Source organism: Carcharodon carcharias, chromosome 1 (genome assembly GCF_017639515.1).
Source record: "Carcharodon carcharias isolate sCarCar2 chromosome 1, sCarCar2.pri, whole genome shotgun sequence".
Lineage (NCBI taxonomy): Eukaryota > Metazoa > Chordata > Chondrichthyes > Lamniformes > Lamnidae > Carcharodon > Carcharodon carcharias.
This window is the reverse complement of record NC_054467.1, coordinates 208,806,716-208,823,391: the sequence shown is the minus strand read 5'-3', so window position 1 is coordinate 208,823,391 and position 16,676 is coordinate 208,806,716. Positions and strand designations below refer to the sequence as shown.

The 16,676-nt window shown below is 45.8% G+C and overlaps 1 protein-coding gene across 2 annotated transcripts; it reads left to right on the top strand.

Moving 5' to 3' along the window:
• Positions 1-527: 527 nt before the first annotated feature.
• LOC121284461 (nuclear factor 7, ovary-like) lies at positions 528-15,463 on the top strand. Of its 2 annotated transcripts, XM_041199996.1 has the most exons (6): positions 534-1,048; positions 10,477-10,572; positions 12,844-13,077; positions 13,919-13,941; positions 14,218-14,333; positions 14,808-15,463. In XM_041199996.1, the coding sequence occupies exons 1-6, from the start codon at positions 872-874 to the stop codon at positions 15,353-15,355; spliced, it is 1,194 nt and encodes a 397-aa protein (XP_041055930.1). In that variant the 5' UTR covers positions 534-871; the 3' UTR covers positions 15,356-15,463. The 2 variants fall into 2 exon arrangements, with proteins under 2 accessions (XP_041055974.1, XP_041055930.1); XM_041200040.1 differs by lacking the exon at positions 10,477-10,572 and having other exon boundaries at positions 528-1,048.
• The last annotated feature ends 1,213 nt before the right edge of the window (positions 15,464-16,676 follow it).

Below are 16,676 nucleotides of genomic sequence, written 5' to 3'. Positions count from 1 at the left end.
TTCATTTTGATTGAGTGTGAGGCCGTTGGACTACATTTCCCAGGGTGCACGCCAAGCCGCGCCTGCGCAGTGCTGGCCCTGGCTGGTTGCCAAGGCAGTGGGTGGGGGGTAGCGGAGCCTCGGGGAGCAGGCAAGCCGGTCGGAGTTTTTATTTGTCTGCCGACAGTAAATGGAACGAGAAAAGGGGCAGGTTAAAGGGGAAGGGGAGCTGAAAACGCGGAGAAAACCGTCGGATAAAAACAAAAAAAAACTGCGGATGCTGGAAATCCAAAACAAAAACAGAATTACCTGGAAAAACTCAGCAGGTCTGGCAGCATCAGAGTTCTGTCGAAGGGTCATGAGGACTCGAAACGTCAACTCTTTTCTTCTCCGCCGATGCTGCCAGACCTGCTGAGTTTTTCCAGGTAATTCTGTTTTTGTTTTGAGAAAACCGTCGGGATATCTACTGGAAGTAGTAAAATCAAATTTCTAGCATGAAATTCTCACTTTCCTATGTTATTTCCCCCCCCCCCCCCCCATCAACGCAAATTGTCCTTAATTCAATATTTTTTAGTATATAGTGACTTTGATTTGCCAACAGTGCACCACCCTGGGTTGTGAAGTAGTTTATATTCCGATTATTGGTTTTGGGAACCTCGAACTGTAATCCAAATAGTTGCGGAAGGTCCTCCTGCTATTTTATTGGCTGTTCTCGGTGGCCATCACATTTCCCTTTCTGATGGTTGGATAACCTTCGTGTCGATCAGAAAACAGACTGGGACTTTCCTGGAAACAGGCCGCTTTCCGCGTTGGGGGCGTCAAAAGGCTGTCCTTTCGGCGGGGAGGATCCAGCCCTTCCAATAATAATCTGTGTTTGCCAAAAGTCTGGAGGATGGGGGAGAAAGGAGAAGCTGCCTGTGAGAAGGTAGGGAGGTGTGCTGAACACGGCAAGAAGCTGGTCTACTTCTGCAGGCTGGAGAAACTGAAGGTGTGCAGCAAGTGTGCGATCACGGGCTCGCACCGAGGGCACACGGTGGTGCCGGTGGAAGAGGCGCTAAGTGAGCTGAAGGTAGGTCACTAGTACACACAGAGAACTCGGGCTTATTTAGTGCCATCAACGGCCTTACAGGTAGCTCCAACATCCTGTCTGACAAGTTCCATTTGCCCACTGCTTTGAACTCCGCAAATTCCTGCTGCTACCTGTCACCCAATTGATGTGGGCAATTTTGGAAAGGCTCCATTCATTTCTTATTCCTGTCTTCCCTGAGAAAAATGTGGCGGACCTGCTTCCTGAAACATTATTAGTGTTAATGGCATATCAGTGGGGCTCCCATGATGTTAACTAGGGAAAATTGAACCAGTGATGCTGAAGGAATATATTAATATATTTATATATCAAAAACAAAAATACCTGGAAAAACTCGGCAGGTCCGACAGCATCTGTAGATGCTAACGTTTCGAGTCCGTAGAAAAATAGAAAAGAGGTGAAATATAAGCTGGTTTAAGGTGGGGGGGGTGGTGGTGGGACAGGTAGAGCTGTATATTTATGTGTAGAGCTATATATCATCTTGACTTAACTGACTACAGGATCATACCAGCACAGATGGTGGCATGGTGATAATGTCATAGGATGAGTAATCCAGAGACCCAGCTAATGTTCTGGGAGCATAAGTTCAAATCTCACCATGGTAATTGGTGGAATTTGAATTCAGTTAATAAATTTGGAATGTAAATCCCAGTAATGGTGACTATGAAACTATCATTGCTTTGTTGTAAAAACCTATCAGGTTCACTAGTGTCCTTTTTTAGGGAAGGAAATCTACCATCCTTGCCTGGTCTACATGTGACCACCACGGCTTACATGTGACTCCAAACACATAGCTCAGCTCCTCACACTCTGCTTCCTGTAAGGACTCCATCCCATTCTCTCAGTTCCTTCACCTCCGTCACATCTGTTCTAATGATGCCACTTTCAAAAACAGTTCCTCCGACATGTCTTCCTTCTTCCTTAACCAAGGTTTTCCATCCACAGTGGTTGACAGGGCCCTCAACCATGTCCGGCCCATCTCCTGCACATCCGCCCTCACACCTTCCTCTCCCTCCCAGAACCATGATAGGGTCCCCCTTGTCCTCACTTATCACTTCACCAGCCCCCGCATTCAAAGGATCATCCTCTACCATTTCCGCCAACTCCAGCATGATGCCACCACCAAACACATCTTCCCTTCACCACTCCTGGCAGCATTCTGCAGGGATTTTTCCCTCTGGGACACCCTGGTCCACTCCTCCATCACCCCCTACACCTCAACCCCCTCCCACGGCACCTTCCCATGCAACCGCAGATGGTGCAACACCTGCCCCTTTACTGCCCCTCTCCTCACCGTCCAAGGGCCCAAACACTCCTTTCAAGTGAAGCACTTGCACTTCCCTCAATTTAGTCTACTGCATTCGCTGCTCCCAATGCGGTTTCCTCTACACCGGAGCGACCAAACGCAGACTGGGTGACTGCTTTGCAGAACACCTTCGGTCTGTCCGCAAGCGTGACCCAGACCTCCCTGTCGCTTGCCATTTTAACACTCCATCCTGCTCTCAAGCCCACATGTCCGTCCTTCATTGTTCCAGTGAAGTTCAACGCAAACTGGAGGAACAGCACCTCATCTTCCGACTAGGCTCTTTACAGCCTTCCATACTGAATATTGAGTTCAACAATTTTAGATCATGAACTCTCTCCTCTGTCCCCACCCCCTTTCCGATCCCCCTTTTTTTCCCCCAATAATTTATATAGATTTTTCTTTTCCCATCTATTTCCATTATTTTTAAATGTATTTCCATCCATTGTTTTATCTCTACCTTTTAGCCTATTTCGATCCCTTCCCTTCACCCCACCCCACCCCCACTAGGGCTATCTGTACCTTGCTTGTCCTGTTTTCTACCCTTAATTAGCACATTCCTTAGATAATACCACCACCTTCAACACCTCTTTGTCCTTTTGTCTATGACATCTTTTGGTTATCTCCACCTATCACTGGCCCTCTATCCAGCTCTACCTGTTCCCCCCCACCCCTCCCTTAAACCAGCTTCTATTTCACCTCTTTTCTATTTTTACTTAGTTCTGTTGAAGAGTCATACGGACTCGAAACATTAACTGTGCTCCTCTTCGCAGATGCTGCCAGACCTGCTGAGTTTTTCCAGGTATTTTTATTTTTGTTTTGGATTTCCAGCATCCGCAGTTTTTTGCTTTTATCCCATAGTAATGTGGTTGACTCTTAAATGCTCTCTGAAATGTCCTAGCAAGCCACACAGTTCAAAGGGAATTAGGGATGAGCAACAAATGCTGGCCTTGCCAGTGACACCTACATCCCATGAAAGAATAAATAAAAATCAGCTCCTTGTATCTTATCACCTGAAGACCCAATAGATCATGTTGAGGTGACTACTGTACTTTCCTTTCAGTGGGACAGATTCCATGTGTCCCAGCCACAATTCAGTAATTTTTCACCAGGATTGGAACCTGGCCTCCCTGTTCTGTGGTGCTCAGCACAATCACAAGTAAGATTCCGTGCCTAAATGCAGCAAGACCTGGACAATATCCAAGCAAGCAACACTTGTGCCAGGCAATGACCATCTCCAACAAGCGGAAATCCAACTTTAACATTCAATGGCATTACCATCACTGAATCCCCCACTATCAACATCCTGGGGTTACCGTTGGCCAGAAACTGAACTGGACCAGCCACATAAATATTGTGGTGACAAGAGCAGGCCAGAGGCTATCAATCCTGCGATGAGTAACTCACCTCCTGACTCTTCAAAACCTGTCCACCACCTACAAGACACAAGTCAGGAGTGCGATGGAATACCTGGATGAGTGCAGCTCCTACAACACTCGAAGCTTGACACCATCTAGGTGCCCACTTGATTGGCATCCATTCACAAACAAACATGGAGCTGTGCCTGGAGTCACTGTGGAGCATCCGCAAGGATGAAGTCTTTGTGGATAGCATGTACAGTGGGGTGGTCACACTGGAGGCAAATAAGTGCACAGGCAGAAGAGGAATGGGTGACTGCCAGACAAAGTAAAAGCACTAGGCTGGGTCCATCTCCCTCTCCATCAAATTTTCCCATTGTGGATACTGCTGGGGAAGATGATTTCTCAGGGGAATGCAGCAAGAGCCAAGTCTGTGGCACCATGAGTGGCTCAGCTGCACAGGGGGTGGAGAGGAGAAAAGCATGAGAGAGCAATAGCGATAGGAGATTCTATCATAAGGGGAATAGATGTTTCTGCGGCTGCAGACATGACATCAGGATGGCCTGGGAAGGTTCGGTCGGAAGATGAGGTGCTGTTCTTCTAGTTTGCGTTGAGCTTCACTGGAACAATGCAGCAATCCAAGGACAGACATGTGGGCAAGAGAGCAGGGTGGAGTGTTAAAATGGCAAGCGACAGGGAAGTCTGGGTTATGCTTGCGGACAGACCAAAGGTGTTCCGCAAAGCGGTCACCCAGTTTATGTTTGGTCTCTCCAATGTAGAGGAAACTGCATTGGGAGCAACGAATGCAGTAGACTAAGTTGGGGGAAATGCAAGTGAAATGCTGCATCACTTGAAAGGAGTGTTTGGGCCCTTGGACAGTGAGGAGAGAGGAAGTGAAGGGGCAGGTGTTGCATCTTTTGCGTGGGCATGGGGAGGTGCCATAGGTGGGGGTTGAGGAGTAGGAGGTGATGGAGGAGTGGACCAGAGTGTCCCGGAGGGAACAATCCCTACGGAATGCCGCCAGGAGGGGTGAGGGGAAGATGTGTTTGGTGGTGGCATCATGCTGGAGTTGGCGGAAATGGTGGAGGATGATCCTTTGAATGTGGAGACTGGTGAGGTGATAAGTGAGGACAAGGTGGACCCTTTCATGTTTCTGGGAGGGAGGAGAAGGCGTGATGGTGGATGCGCGGGAGATGGGCCGGACACGGTTGAGGGCCCTGTCAACGACCATGGGTGGAAAACCTCGGTTAAGGAAGAAGGAGGACATGTCAGAGGAACTGTTTTTGAAGGTAGCATCATCAGAACAGATGCGACTGAGGCGAAGGAACTGAGAGAATGGGATGGAGTCCTTACAGGTAGCGGGGTGTGAGGAGCTGTAGTCGAGGTAGGTGTGGGAGTTGGTAGGCTTGTAATGGATATTGGTGGACAGTTATCACCAGAGATTGAGACAGAGAGGTCAAGGAAGGGAAGGGAAGTGTCAGAGATGGACCACGTGAAAATGATGGAGGGATGGAGATTGGAAGCAAAATTAATACATTTTTCCAAGTCCCGACGAGAGCATGAAGTAGCACTGAAGTAATCATCGATGTACCGGAGAAAGAGTTGTGGAAAGGGGCTGGAGTAGGACTGGAACAAGGAATATTTCACATACCCCATAAAGAGACAGGCATAGCTGGGGCACATGCGGGTACCCATAGCCACACCTTTTTGGAGGAAGTGAGGGGAGTTGAAGGAGAAATTGTTCAGTGTGAGAACAAGTTCAGCCAGACGGAGGAGAGTAGTGGTGGATGGGGATTGTTCGGGCCTCTGTTTGAGGAAGAAGCTAAGGGTCCTCAGACCATCCTGGTGGGGGATGGAGGTGTAGAGGCATTGGACGTTCATGGTGAAGAGGAAGCGATTGGGGCCAGGGAACTGGAAATTGTTGATGTGACGTAAGGTGTCAGAGGAATCACGGATGTAGGTGGGAAGGGACTGGACAAGGGGAGAGAGAAGGGAGTCAAGATAACGAGAAATGAGTTCTGTGGGGCAGGAGCAAGCTGAGACGATCGGTCTACTGGGACAGTTCTGTTTGTGGATTTTGGGTAGGATGTAGAAGCGGGCCGTCCGAGGTTGGGCGACTATCAGGTTGGAAGTTGTGGGAGGAAGATCTCCAGAGGGGATGAGGTCAGTGACAGTCCTGGAAACAATGGCTTGATGTTCAGTGGTGGGGTCATGGTCCAGGGAGAGGTAGGAGGAAGTATCTGCGAGTTGACGCTCAGCCTCCACGAGGTAGAGGTCAGTGCGCCAGACAACAACAGCACCACCCTTGTCAGCGGGTTTGATGACAATGTCAGGGTTGGACCTGAGAGAACGGAGTGCAGTAAGTTCAGAGAGAGAGAGATTAGAATGGGTGAGAGGAGCAGAGAAATTGAGACGACTAATGTCGTGCTGACAGTTCTCAATGAAAAGATCAAGAGAAGGTAAGAATCCAGAGGGAGGGGTCCAGGTGGAGGGAGAATATTGGAGGTGGTTAAAAGGATCCATTGAATGGGGAGAGGACTCCTGCCCAAAGAAGTGAGCCCGGAGACGAAGATAGCGGAAGAAGAGTTCAGCATCGTGCCGAGCCCGAGATTCATTGAGATGAGGGCGTAAGGGTATGAAACTAAGTCCTTTGCTGAGCACTGAACGTTCAGCGTCGGAGAGGGGAAGGTCAGGGCGTATAGTGAATACAAGGCTGGGGCTGGGATTGGAAGATGGGGTGGGGACAGAGGGACAGGCAAAGGTGGAGAGTCCTATGTTGCCTCCTTGGTGCCAGGGTCAGGGATGTCACTGAGCATTCTGTAGGGGAAAATGAACAGCCAGAGATTGTGGCCCATATCGGTAACAATGTAGGTAAAAAGAGGGATGAGGTCCTGAAAGCAGAATATTGGGAGCTAGGAAATAAATTAAAAAGCAAGACCTCAAAAGTAGTAACCTCAGGATTACTCTGTGTCACGTGCTAGCACGATCAGGAATCGGAGAATAGACCAGATGAATATGTGGCTGGACAGATGGTGTAGGATGGAGGGATTAAGATTCCTGAGGCATTGGGACCGATTCTGGGGAAGATGGGACCTGTACAAGCTGGACAAATTCCACCCCAGCAAGGCCAATATCCTTGCAGGGTATTCGCTGGTGCTGTGAGGCAGGGTTTAAACTAGATTGACATAGGGATGGGAACCTGAATGGGGAGACACAAGAGAGGAAAACAAAGATAGGAATGAAAGACAGAAAAGTGGAAAGCAGAGGAAACAGGCTCGCAGCAAATAGGGCCATAGCACAAAAAAAATGTGTAAAAATGTTAAAAAGACAAGACTAAAGGCACTGTATCTGAATACATGGAGCATTCGCAATCAGGTAGACTAATTAACAGCACAAGTAGATGTAAACAGGTATGATATGATTGCAGTTAAGGAGACATGGCTGCAGGGTGACCAAGGCTGGGAACTGAATATCCAAGGGTACTTGATATTTAGGACAAACAGGCAAAAAGGAAAAGAAAGTGGCGTTGTTAGTCAAGGATGAAAACAGTGCAATAGTGAGAGAGGATATTGGCTTGGAAAATCTAGATGTAGAATCAGTATGGGTAGAACTAAGAAGCAACAAAGGGCAGAAAATATTAGTAGGAGTTGTCTATAGTCCTCCAAACAATAGTGATAAAGTAGGGGAGGGCATTAAATAGGAAATTAGAGATGCATGTAATAAGGGTGCTGCAGTAATCATGGGTGACTTTAATCTACATATAGACTGGGCAAACCAAATTAGCAATAATGCTGTGGTGAATGAATTCCTGGAGTGTGTACAAGATGGGTTTTTTTTAGACCAGCATGTCGAGGAACCGACTAGGGAACAGGCTATTCTGGATTTGGTATTGTGCAATGAGAAGGGTTTAATTAATAATCTTGTGCGGGATCCTTTCGGGAACAGTGACCATAACATGATAGAATTCTTCATTAGGATTAGTGAAGTAATCCAATCTGAAACTAGGGTATTAATCTTAACATAGGAAACTATGAAGGTATGAGGCGTGAGTTGGCTAAAAATAGATGGGGAGCTTCATTAAAAGGTGGATAGGCAATGGCTGATATTTAAGGAACGAATGTATGCATTGCAACAGTTATACATTCCTTTCTGGCGCAAAAACACAACAAGAAAAGTGGCCCAACCATGGCTAGCAAAATAAATTAAGGATAGTGTTAGATCCAAAGAGGAGTCATATAAAGTTGCTAGAAAAAGTAGCAAGCCTGAGAATTGGGAGCAGTTTGGAATTCGGCAAAGGAGGACCAAGAGATTGATTAAGAGGGGAAAAATAGAGTATGGGAGTAAACTTGCAAGGAACATAAAAGGAGACTGTAAAATCTTCTATAAGTATGTAAAAAGAAAAAGATTAGTGAAGACAAATGTAGGTTTCTTACAGTCTGAAACGGGAAAGTTTATAGAAGAAAACAAGGCAATGGCAGAACAATTAAACAACTACTTTCGTTCTGTCTTCATGCAGAAAGACACAAATAACTTCCCAGAAATAATAGGGAACCAAAGGTGTAGTGAGAAGGAGGAATTGAAGGAAATTAGTATCACTAAAACGATAGTGCTGGAGAGATTAATGGAACTGAAAGTCAATTAATCCCCAGGGCCCGATAATCTACATCCCAGGGTACTAAAGGAGGTGACCATGGAAATAGTGCATGCGTTGGTTGTCATCTTCCAAAATTCTGTAGATTCTGTAACAGTCCCGGAAGGTTGGAGGGTGGCAAATGTAACCCCACTTTTGAAAAAAGGAGGGAGGAAACAGCGAATTACAGACTACCTCAGTAGTAGGGAAAATGCTAGAGTTTATTATAAATGATGTGATAACAGGAAACTTAGAAAATATCAATGGGCTTAGACAAAGTCAACATGGATTTATGAAAGGGAAATCATGTTTGACAAACCTACTGGAGTTCTTTGAGGACATAACTAGCAGAATAGACAAGGGAGAACCAGTGGATGTGGTGTATTTGGATTTTCAGAAAGCTTTTGATAAGCCCCACATAAGATGTTAGCATGTAAAATTAAAACATATGGGATTGGGAGTAATATATTGGCATGGATTGAGAATTTGTTAGCAAAAACGAATTTCCTGTTTCCAAAAAGGAAACAGAGTAGGAATAAATGTGCCTTTTTTGGAGTGGCAGGCAGTGACTAGCGGGGTACTACAGGGATCAGTGCTTGGGCCCAAGCATCTCATAATATATATCAATGATTTGGATGAGGGAACCAAATGTAATATTTCCAAGTTTGCTGACGACACAAAACTTGGTGGGAATGTGAGCGATGAGGATGATGTTAAGAGCCTTCAAGGTGATTTAGACAGGTTGAGCGAATGGACAAATACATGGTAGATGCCGTGGATAAGTGTGAAGAAAAAATGGAATGGCAGAGTATTATTTAAATTGTGATAGATTGGGAAATGTTGACGTACTAAGGGACCTGGGTGGCCTTGTACACCAATCACTGAAAGCAAGCAGTTAAGAAGGCAAATAGTATGTTGGTCTTCATTGCAAGAGGACTTGACTATGGGAGCAAAGATGTCTTACTGCAGCTGAACAGGGCCTTGGTGAGACCATACCTGGACAATTGTGTGTGGTTTTGGTTTCCTTATCTAATAAAGGATATATTTGCCATAGAGGAGTGTAGCGAAGGTTCATCATACTGATTCCTGGGATGGTAGGATTGTCATATGAGGAGAGATTGGGCCAAATAGGCCTGTATCTGCTGGATTTTAGAAGAATGAGAGGGGATCTCATTGAAATGTGTAAAATTCTGATAGGGCTGGTAAGACTGGATGCAGGGATGATGTTTCCTCTGGCTTGGGGGGTCTAGAACAAGGGATTACAATCTTAGAATATGGAGTGGACCATAGGACTGAGATGAGGAGAAACTTCTTCACTCATAGGTGGTGAACCTATGGAACTCTCTACCACAGAAGGCTGTGGAGGCCAAGTCACTGAATATGTTTAAGAAAGAAATAGATAGATTTCTGGACTATTATGGCGTCAAGGGGTATGGGGAGAACCCAGGAGTACGGCATTGAGGTAGAGGGTCAGCCATGATCATATTGACCTACCCCTGCTCCTATTTTTATATGTTTCTATTCACTCCCTCTACCACTGACAAACAGTGGCAGCACCGTGTACCATCTACAAGATGCACTGCAGGAACTCACTAAGGCAGCACCTTCCAAACCCATGACTGGTACTATCTAGAAGGACAAGGGCAGCAGATAGATGGGAACATCACCACCTGGAAGTTTCCCTCCAGGCCACTCACCATCTTGGAAATATATCGCCATTCCTTCACTGTCGCTGGGTCAAAATCCTGGAACTCCCTCCCTAACAGCACTGAGGGTGTATCTACATCACATGGACTGCAGCAGTTCAAGAAGGCAGCTCACCACCACCTTCTCAAGGACAATTAGGGATGGGCAATAAATTCTGGCCAAGCTAGCAAAGCCCACATCCCATAAGTGAATAAAAAAAGAGATGATTTGGTGCAGACTGGTAAAGTCTAGGCTTTCTCTGCTCTTTAAGGTCAGTACCACACTGGTTGTGGTCAGGTAACTCAGTATAGCCCAGGGGTAGAATTTGATGTGGCTTTTAGGATTTGTTTGTGGCCTCACCCCAATGTTTGCTGGTAATGTTCTTCTTGCCCAACAGAATTTTCAAGCAATTTTTTTTTTTTGCTTTAAACAGGAATTGCTATCTGCACGCTTGGTGAAGTTAGAAGCAGAGAGTTTGGAGCAGACCTCAAGATTGGGGGAGATTGAACACAACATGACAGCAGCCCAGGTAAACAATTCCAGGTGTGCACAGATAATTATTTCCCATCCCCTTTCAGCGTTGGTTAACAAATTTGATTGAAATTTTTGAGGAGGTGACCAGGTGTGTAGATGATGGTAGTGCAGTTGATGTATTTTATATGGATTTCAGCAAAGCCTTTGACAAGATCCCACATGGGAGACTTATAAAGAAGGCAAATGCACATGGGATACAGGGTAATTTGATAAGGTGGATTCAAAATTGGCTTAGTTGTAGGAGGCAGGGTGATGACAGAAGGCTGCTTTAGTGACTTGAAGCCAGTGTCGTACCACAGGGACCTGTGCTGGGTCCCCTATTATTTGTCATTTATATAAACAACATAGATGACTATGTGGGGGGTAGGATTAGTAAGTTTGCGGATGACACCAAGATTGGGCTGGGTGGTTAACAGTGAGGTTGAGTGGCTTGGGCTACAGGTCAGGTGTTTCTCATGTGTCGGTGCAGACTCAATGGGCCGAAGGGTCTCTTCTGCACTGAGATTCTGTGTGGTTCTGTGTGTGCAGGTCACCTGTCAGTACTTCAGCCAGGTGATTCATTCTTCTCATAAGCCCAGCCAATGGGTAACAGCAGGCTATTTGATATTACAGGGGCATATAGGTGCTGAGCTTCTCAATTCCCTGCAGTGATTTGGGCCAGGATCCTGTCTGACTTTTCTCCTCCCCCTTAACACCCAGGGGCACTTAAATAGTGTTCTATCTCTTGACCCCAGCTAAATCAGCAGAGACTAGGGACCTTCCTAGCCTGTGTGGCTCTAGGTGGGGCATTCAGGCACTGTAACATTGTGGAAGAGGGCTTATCACATTTTTACCTATGGCAGAATCAGATAGAGACAGCACGGATTTACAAAAGGGAAATCATGCTTGACAAATCTACTGGAATTTTTTGAGAATGTAACTAGTAGAGTTGATGAGGGGGAGCCAGTGGATGTGGTTTATTTGGACTTTCAGAAGGCTTTCGACAAAGTCCCACATAAGAGATTAGCGTGTAAAATTAAAGCGCATGGGATTAGGGGTAGTGTATTGAGATGGATAGAAAACTGGTTGGTAGACAGGAAACAAAGAATAGGAATAAACGGGTCTTTTTCCGAATGGCAGGCAGTGACTAGTGGGGTACCACAGGGATCGGTGCAGGGACCCCAGCTATTCACAATATATATTAATGATTTAGATGAGGGAACTAAATGTAATATCTCCAAATTTGCAGATGACACAAAGCTGGGTGGGAGGGTGAGCTATGAGGAGGATGCAAAGATGCTTCAGTGTGATTTGGACAAGCTGAGTGAGTGGGCAAATGCATGGCAGCTGCAGCATAATGTGGATAAATGTGAGGTTATCCATTTTGGTAGCAAAAACAGGCAGATTATTATCTGAATGGCTATAAATGGAGAGAGGGGAATGTGCAACGAGAGCTGGGTGTCCTCGTAGACCAGTCGCTGAAGGTAAGCATGCAAGTGCAGCAGGTAGTAAAGGCAAATGGTATGTTGGCCTTCATAGTCAGGATTCGAGTACAGGAGCAGGGATGCCTTGCTGCAATTATACAGGGCCCTGGTGAGACCACACTTGGAATATTGCGTGCAGTTTTGGTCTCCTTATCTGAGGAAGGATGTTCTTGCTACAGAGGGCGTGCAGCAAAGGTTTACCAGACTGATTCCTGGGATGGCGGGACTGACATATGAGGAGAGATTGAGTCGTTTAGGATTATATTAGCTGGAGTTCAGAAGAATGAGAAGGCGGGGGGGGGTTCTCATAGACACCTATAAAATTCTAACAGGACCAGACAGGGTAGATGCAGGAAGGATGTTCCCGATGGTGGGGGAGTCCAGAACCAGGGGCCACAGTCTGAGGATATGGGGTAGACCATTTAAGACTGAAATGAGGAGAAATTTCTTCACCCAGAGAGTCGTGAGCCTGTGGAATTCGCTACCACATAAAGTAATTGAGGCCAAAGCATTGCATGTTTTCAAGAAGGAGTAGATATAGCTCTTGGGGCAAAAGGGATCAAAGGATATGGGGAGAACGCGGGAGCAGGCTATTGAGTTGGATGATCATCCATGATCATAATGAATGACGGAGCAGGCTTGAATGGCCTACTCCTGCTCCTATTTTCTATGTTTCTATGGGAGGGGGCCGGAGATTATGATCTGGAAAATGATGAGTCACTGAGGCAGTGAGAACAGGCTCCTTGATGTATACTAGTCCCTCAGACCAAGCCTAAATTGTGAATTTTTCCATTTTGTATCAGGAAGAAGCTGAGATGCTCCAGCAACAAGTGCAAGAAGATTTTGCCATTTTGCGGAGCTTCCTAGACTCAGAGGAGAAAGTTTTGATGGAGTGGATAGCCACTGAGAAACAGCATATCCTGGAGGAGCTGGAAAGGCTAAAAGCAGAATGCTTGGAGAGGGCTAAGCATCTGAGTTTGCTGATGGATCCCTTTAAGGCAGTGCTGCAGAGCACCAACTTAAGTGACGTGTTGAAGGTAACCTGTTGTGAGCCCAAGGGCAGATGACTGTTTATTTTTCCTGCCCTATTTTTACCAATTCACTAAAAGAAATGAAACAAAATGTTTTTGTCTTTTCTGTACCTGCCGTTAGTTTAGCACCAGACATTACATCTGTAATGTGCTGTCCCTGGGAATGGAGAGGCCGTGAAAGGAGGAAGAGCCCTGCGCACCAGAATTTAGCTGGAACAAGATCTTGTTCCCCATTCAAATTCAACATCTGACACCCTGCACCATAAGAAATAGGATGCCCTCACCATTTTACCTTCCTTGAAATTTGAGCCCAAATCTTGGGTGTTGTGGGAACACTGTCCTATCCAAGACATGCAGCATTCTGATTTGGGTACTTAACCCCAGCAAGGATGAAGGAATGGTGATAATAACCTGGAATTTCCCATCAATGCCATTGCGGAAGCACCATCACCACACAAACTCCTGTGGTTCAAGGAAAAGGACACCATCCCCTCCTCACTGGAACTATGGATGGGCAATGAATGCAACCTGGCCAGAATTGTCCACAAACATTTATTAAGAGAAAAAATAGGAGAACAAGATTTGACCGTCCCTCCTAGGCCCCCACCTTAGAGATGAGATTTTCATTCTCTCCAGGCTGGATTTTAATAGCAGTGGCAATGATGCTGAGTGCCTTTGGCACTTTGTCTTTATCAGGCAGCATCGTGTTTATCAGGCAGCATCTTGTTATGTTTCAGTCAGTTGCTCCTCCCAGGTAGTTGATGGGGATGCTGGGTGATGGTTCAGTCACCAGGGCTTTATTAATATTTCATTCCCAGTTTTCTCAATTTATTTTTTTCTGTTTCAGGTGCTGAACATTTCCTCTGATGGGTGAGATTAAAGTATAACTCTGCATTTTGTTTCATTTCAGTTTATGCCTTTTTCTTTTCACCTCTGTCTTTCTTTTTGTTTTTATCTGTCATGTACTGTGTTATGATCATTTCTCCCTTCAATATATTTCTAACTCAGCCTGTCTATTTTTTCCATGTTCTCTTGCACTGTCTATTTACCTCCCTTCTAACTCTATTTTCCTCAACTTCTCCATGTGTCTCAGTGAAGCTATTCCCATGTTTTCTGTAAATTAATCAGCTAACTGTTTCATCACAGATCCAGTCATCCTTGTGAAACAGCGAATGACCCCGTTGTGCGTTTTGAGGCTGAGAAATTTTGTGGTCCACTGCAATACAAAGTTTGGAAGAGGATGTTGCAAATAATTCAGACAGGTAATGAAATAATTTTTAATCCCAGCTTCTTCTGGTGAGAATTTTAATTCCCTTCTCTTTTTCTCATCCTCAACACTTGCTGTATGAGAGCTACAGTTGCTCCATACTGAAAACAATAGCCAAACATTCTCTAGTAGGATCTACAGACTGCAGTGTAACGCCCATCAGCACTGGAGTTCCAGCACAAATGAGACTAAATTTAAGTCAATGGAAAGGAAAGTTGGATGGAGGACAATTAAGGCTGCCAGTGCATTATCTCCCAATTTTCCCCCCAATGTGACCAAAATGGATTTTTAACCATTGGAATTCTCTTTTCAGCACACAGTTCAATGGGGAATAGAGACTTCCATGTAGCACCCATCTGATTCCAGTAGGGCAAATGGACTACGTGAAGGCATCCTTTGACAAGATTCCCCCACTTTTTTTTTCTCTGACATTTGCTGACTGATTTTCTGTTGTGTTTTTTTCATTCAGTGCCTGAAGCTTACACCTTTGACCATTTGACTGCTCACCCTCACCTTGAAATCTCAACAAACCGACGGTCAGTGATTCCTCGCCGTGAAGCTTTGCCAGTTGATTATGCAAATGGTCGATTCGACACCTGCCTTTGTGTTCTTGGCACCGAGGCAATTTCAACGGGGAAACACTACTGGGAAGTGACCGTTAACAAGAAGGCCAAATGGGATCTGGGAGTTGCTTACAGCTCTGTACCCCGTCATGGGGATATTTTCTACCGGCCTAGCAGAGGCATCTGGTGTTTGACATTGCGAGATGGCTATTGCTATGAGGCCTGTGACGAGCATGACATCCAGCTGGAGGTCCAGCACAGTCCAGGCCGCATTGGTATCTACGTGGACTATGAGGGTGGGGTGGTGTTGTTCTTCGATGCCGAGACGATGCTAATGCTCCATGCCTTTCGAACCCATTTCACAGATCAGCTTCTGCCACTGTACAGCCCATGCACAATGGAGGAGGCGGTCCCGGGTGACCAGCGACTCACCATTTTCAAATTGAATGTGTGATGTCATTGAGGACAGTTTTCCCTGTTTTGTGCTGTTGGGGTTTATCAAGTGAGAGTGTCATGGATATTGGCCCCAAATGCAAACAAAATAAAGCTTTGTTTTACTGTTGTGTGTCTCTGTTCCTTCTCTCCTTTGAACAAAGAACAAAGAAAAGTACAGCACAGGAACAGGCCCTGCGCTGATCATATTGCCTGTCAAACTAAAACATTTTGCACTTCCTGGGTCCATATCCCTCTATTCCCATCCTATTCACGTATTTGTCAAGCTGCCTCTTAAACACCACTATCGTATCTGCTTCCACCAACTCCTCTGGCAGCAAATTCCAGACACTCACTACCCTCTGCGTAAAAAATTTGCCCCGCACATCTCCTCTAAAGTTTTCTCCTCTCACCTTAAATCTATGTCCCTTAGTAATTGACTCCCTGGGAAAAAGCTTCTGACTATCTACTCTGTCCATGCCACTCGTAATTTTGTAAACTTCTATCAAGTCACCCCTCAATCTCCGTCGCTCTAGTGAGAACAATTTGAGTTTCTCCAACCTCTCCTCATAGCTAATAACCTCCAGACCAGGCAGCATCTTGGTAATCCTCCTCTGCACCCTCTTCTTTGATCTTTCTCCTCTTTGTTGATGCTGCTATTATTAGTTTGTGGTCAGGAATGTTTTGCTTCTCATGGTCCCAGCGAGGCTGCTTGGAGTTGTTACCTGTTAGATTCTAAATGCTTCATCTAAGCAGCCCATGCTTCATGTGAGCCTGGCTGGTAACTGGTGACTGGGAATTCAATAATGGAAGCACACTCACTTTTCTGTAGGAGCCACTGGATAGTGATCAGGAGTTAATTTTCACTGCTCTTAACCCAGGAGGGCTGCAGATGATTACTGTGATTATCTCTTTTTGCAGATTTGGGCTTGGCCTAAACCAAGTGGTTATGGTACTGGGCTTGTAACCCCAAGATCAAGAGTTCAAATCTCACAATGGCAAACTATGAAACAATGTAACTTCATCTGAAAGAGATGGAAATGTGTTTATAGTCACTTTGACCCCTCCCCCGGACTTTGTCACAAGAATCCAGAGATTGTTAGTCGACTTCTTCTGGGACAAAAGATTGCACTGGGTCGCTGCCGAGGTTCTGAGTCTCCCGCTTAGGGAGGGTGGTCAGGCGCTATTGTGCCTACGCACACAGGTGGCGACTTTCCACCTTCAGACCCTACAGCGATACCTTTACGTCGAGCCTCCTCCTAGATGGTGTGCCCTGATGACGTATTTCTTCCGTCAGGTGCACGGCCTGAATTATGACGTGCAGCTCCTGTTTATAGAACAGC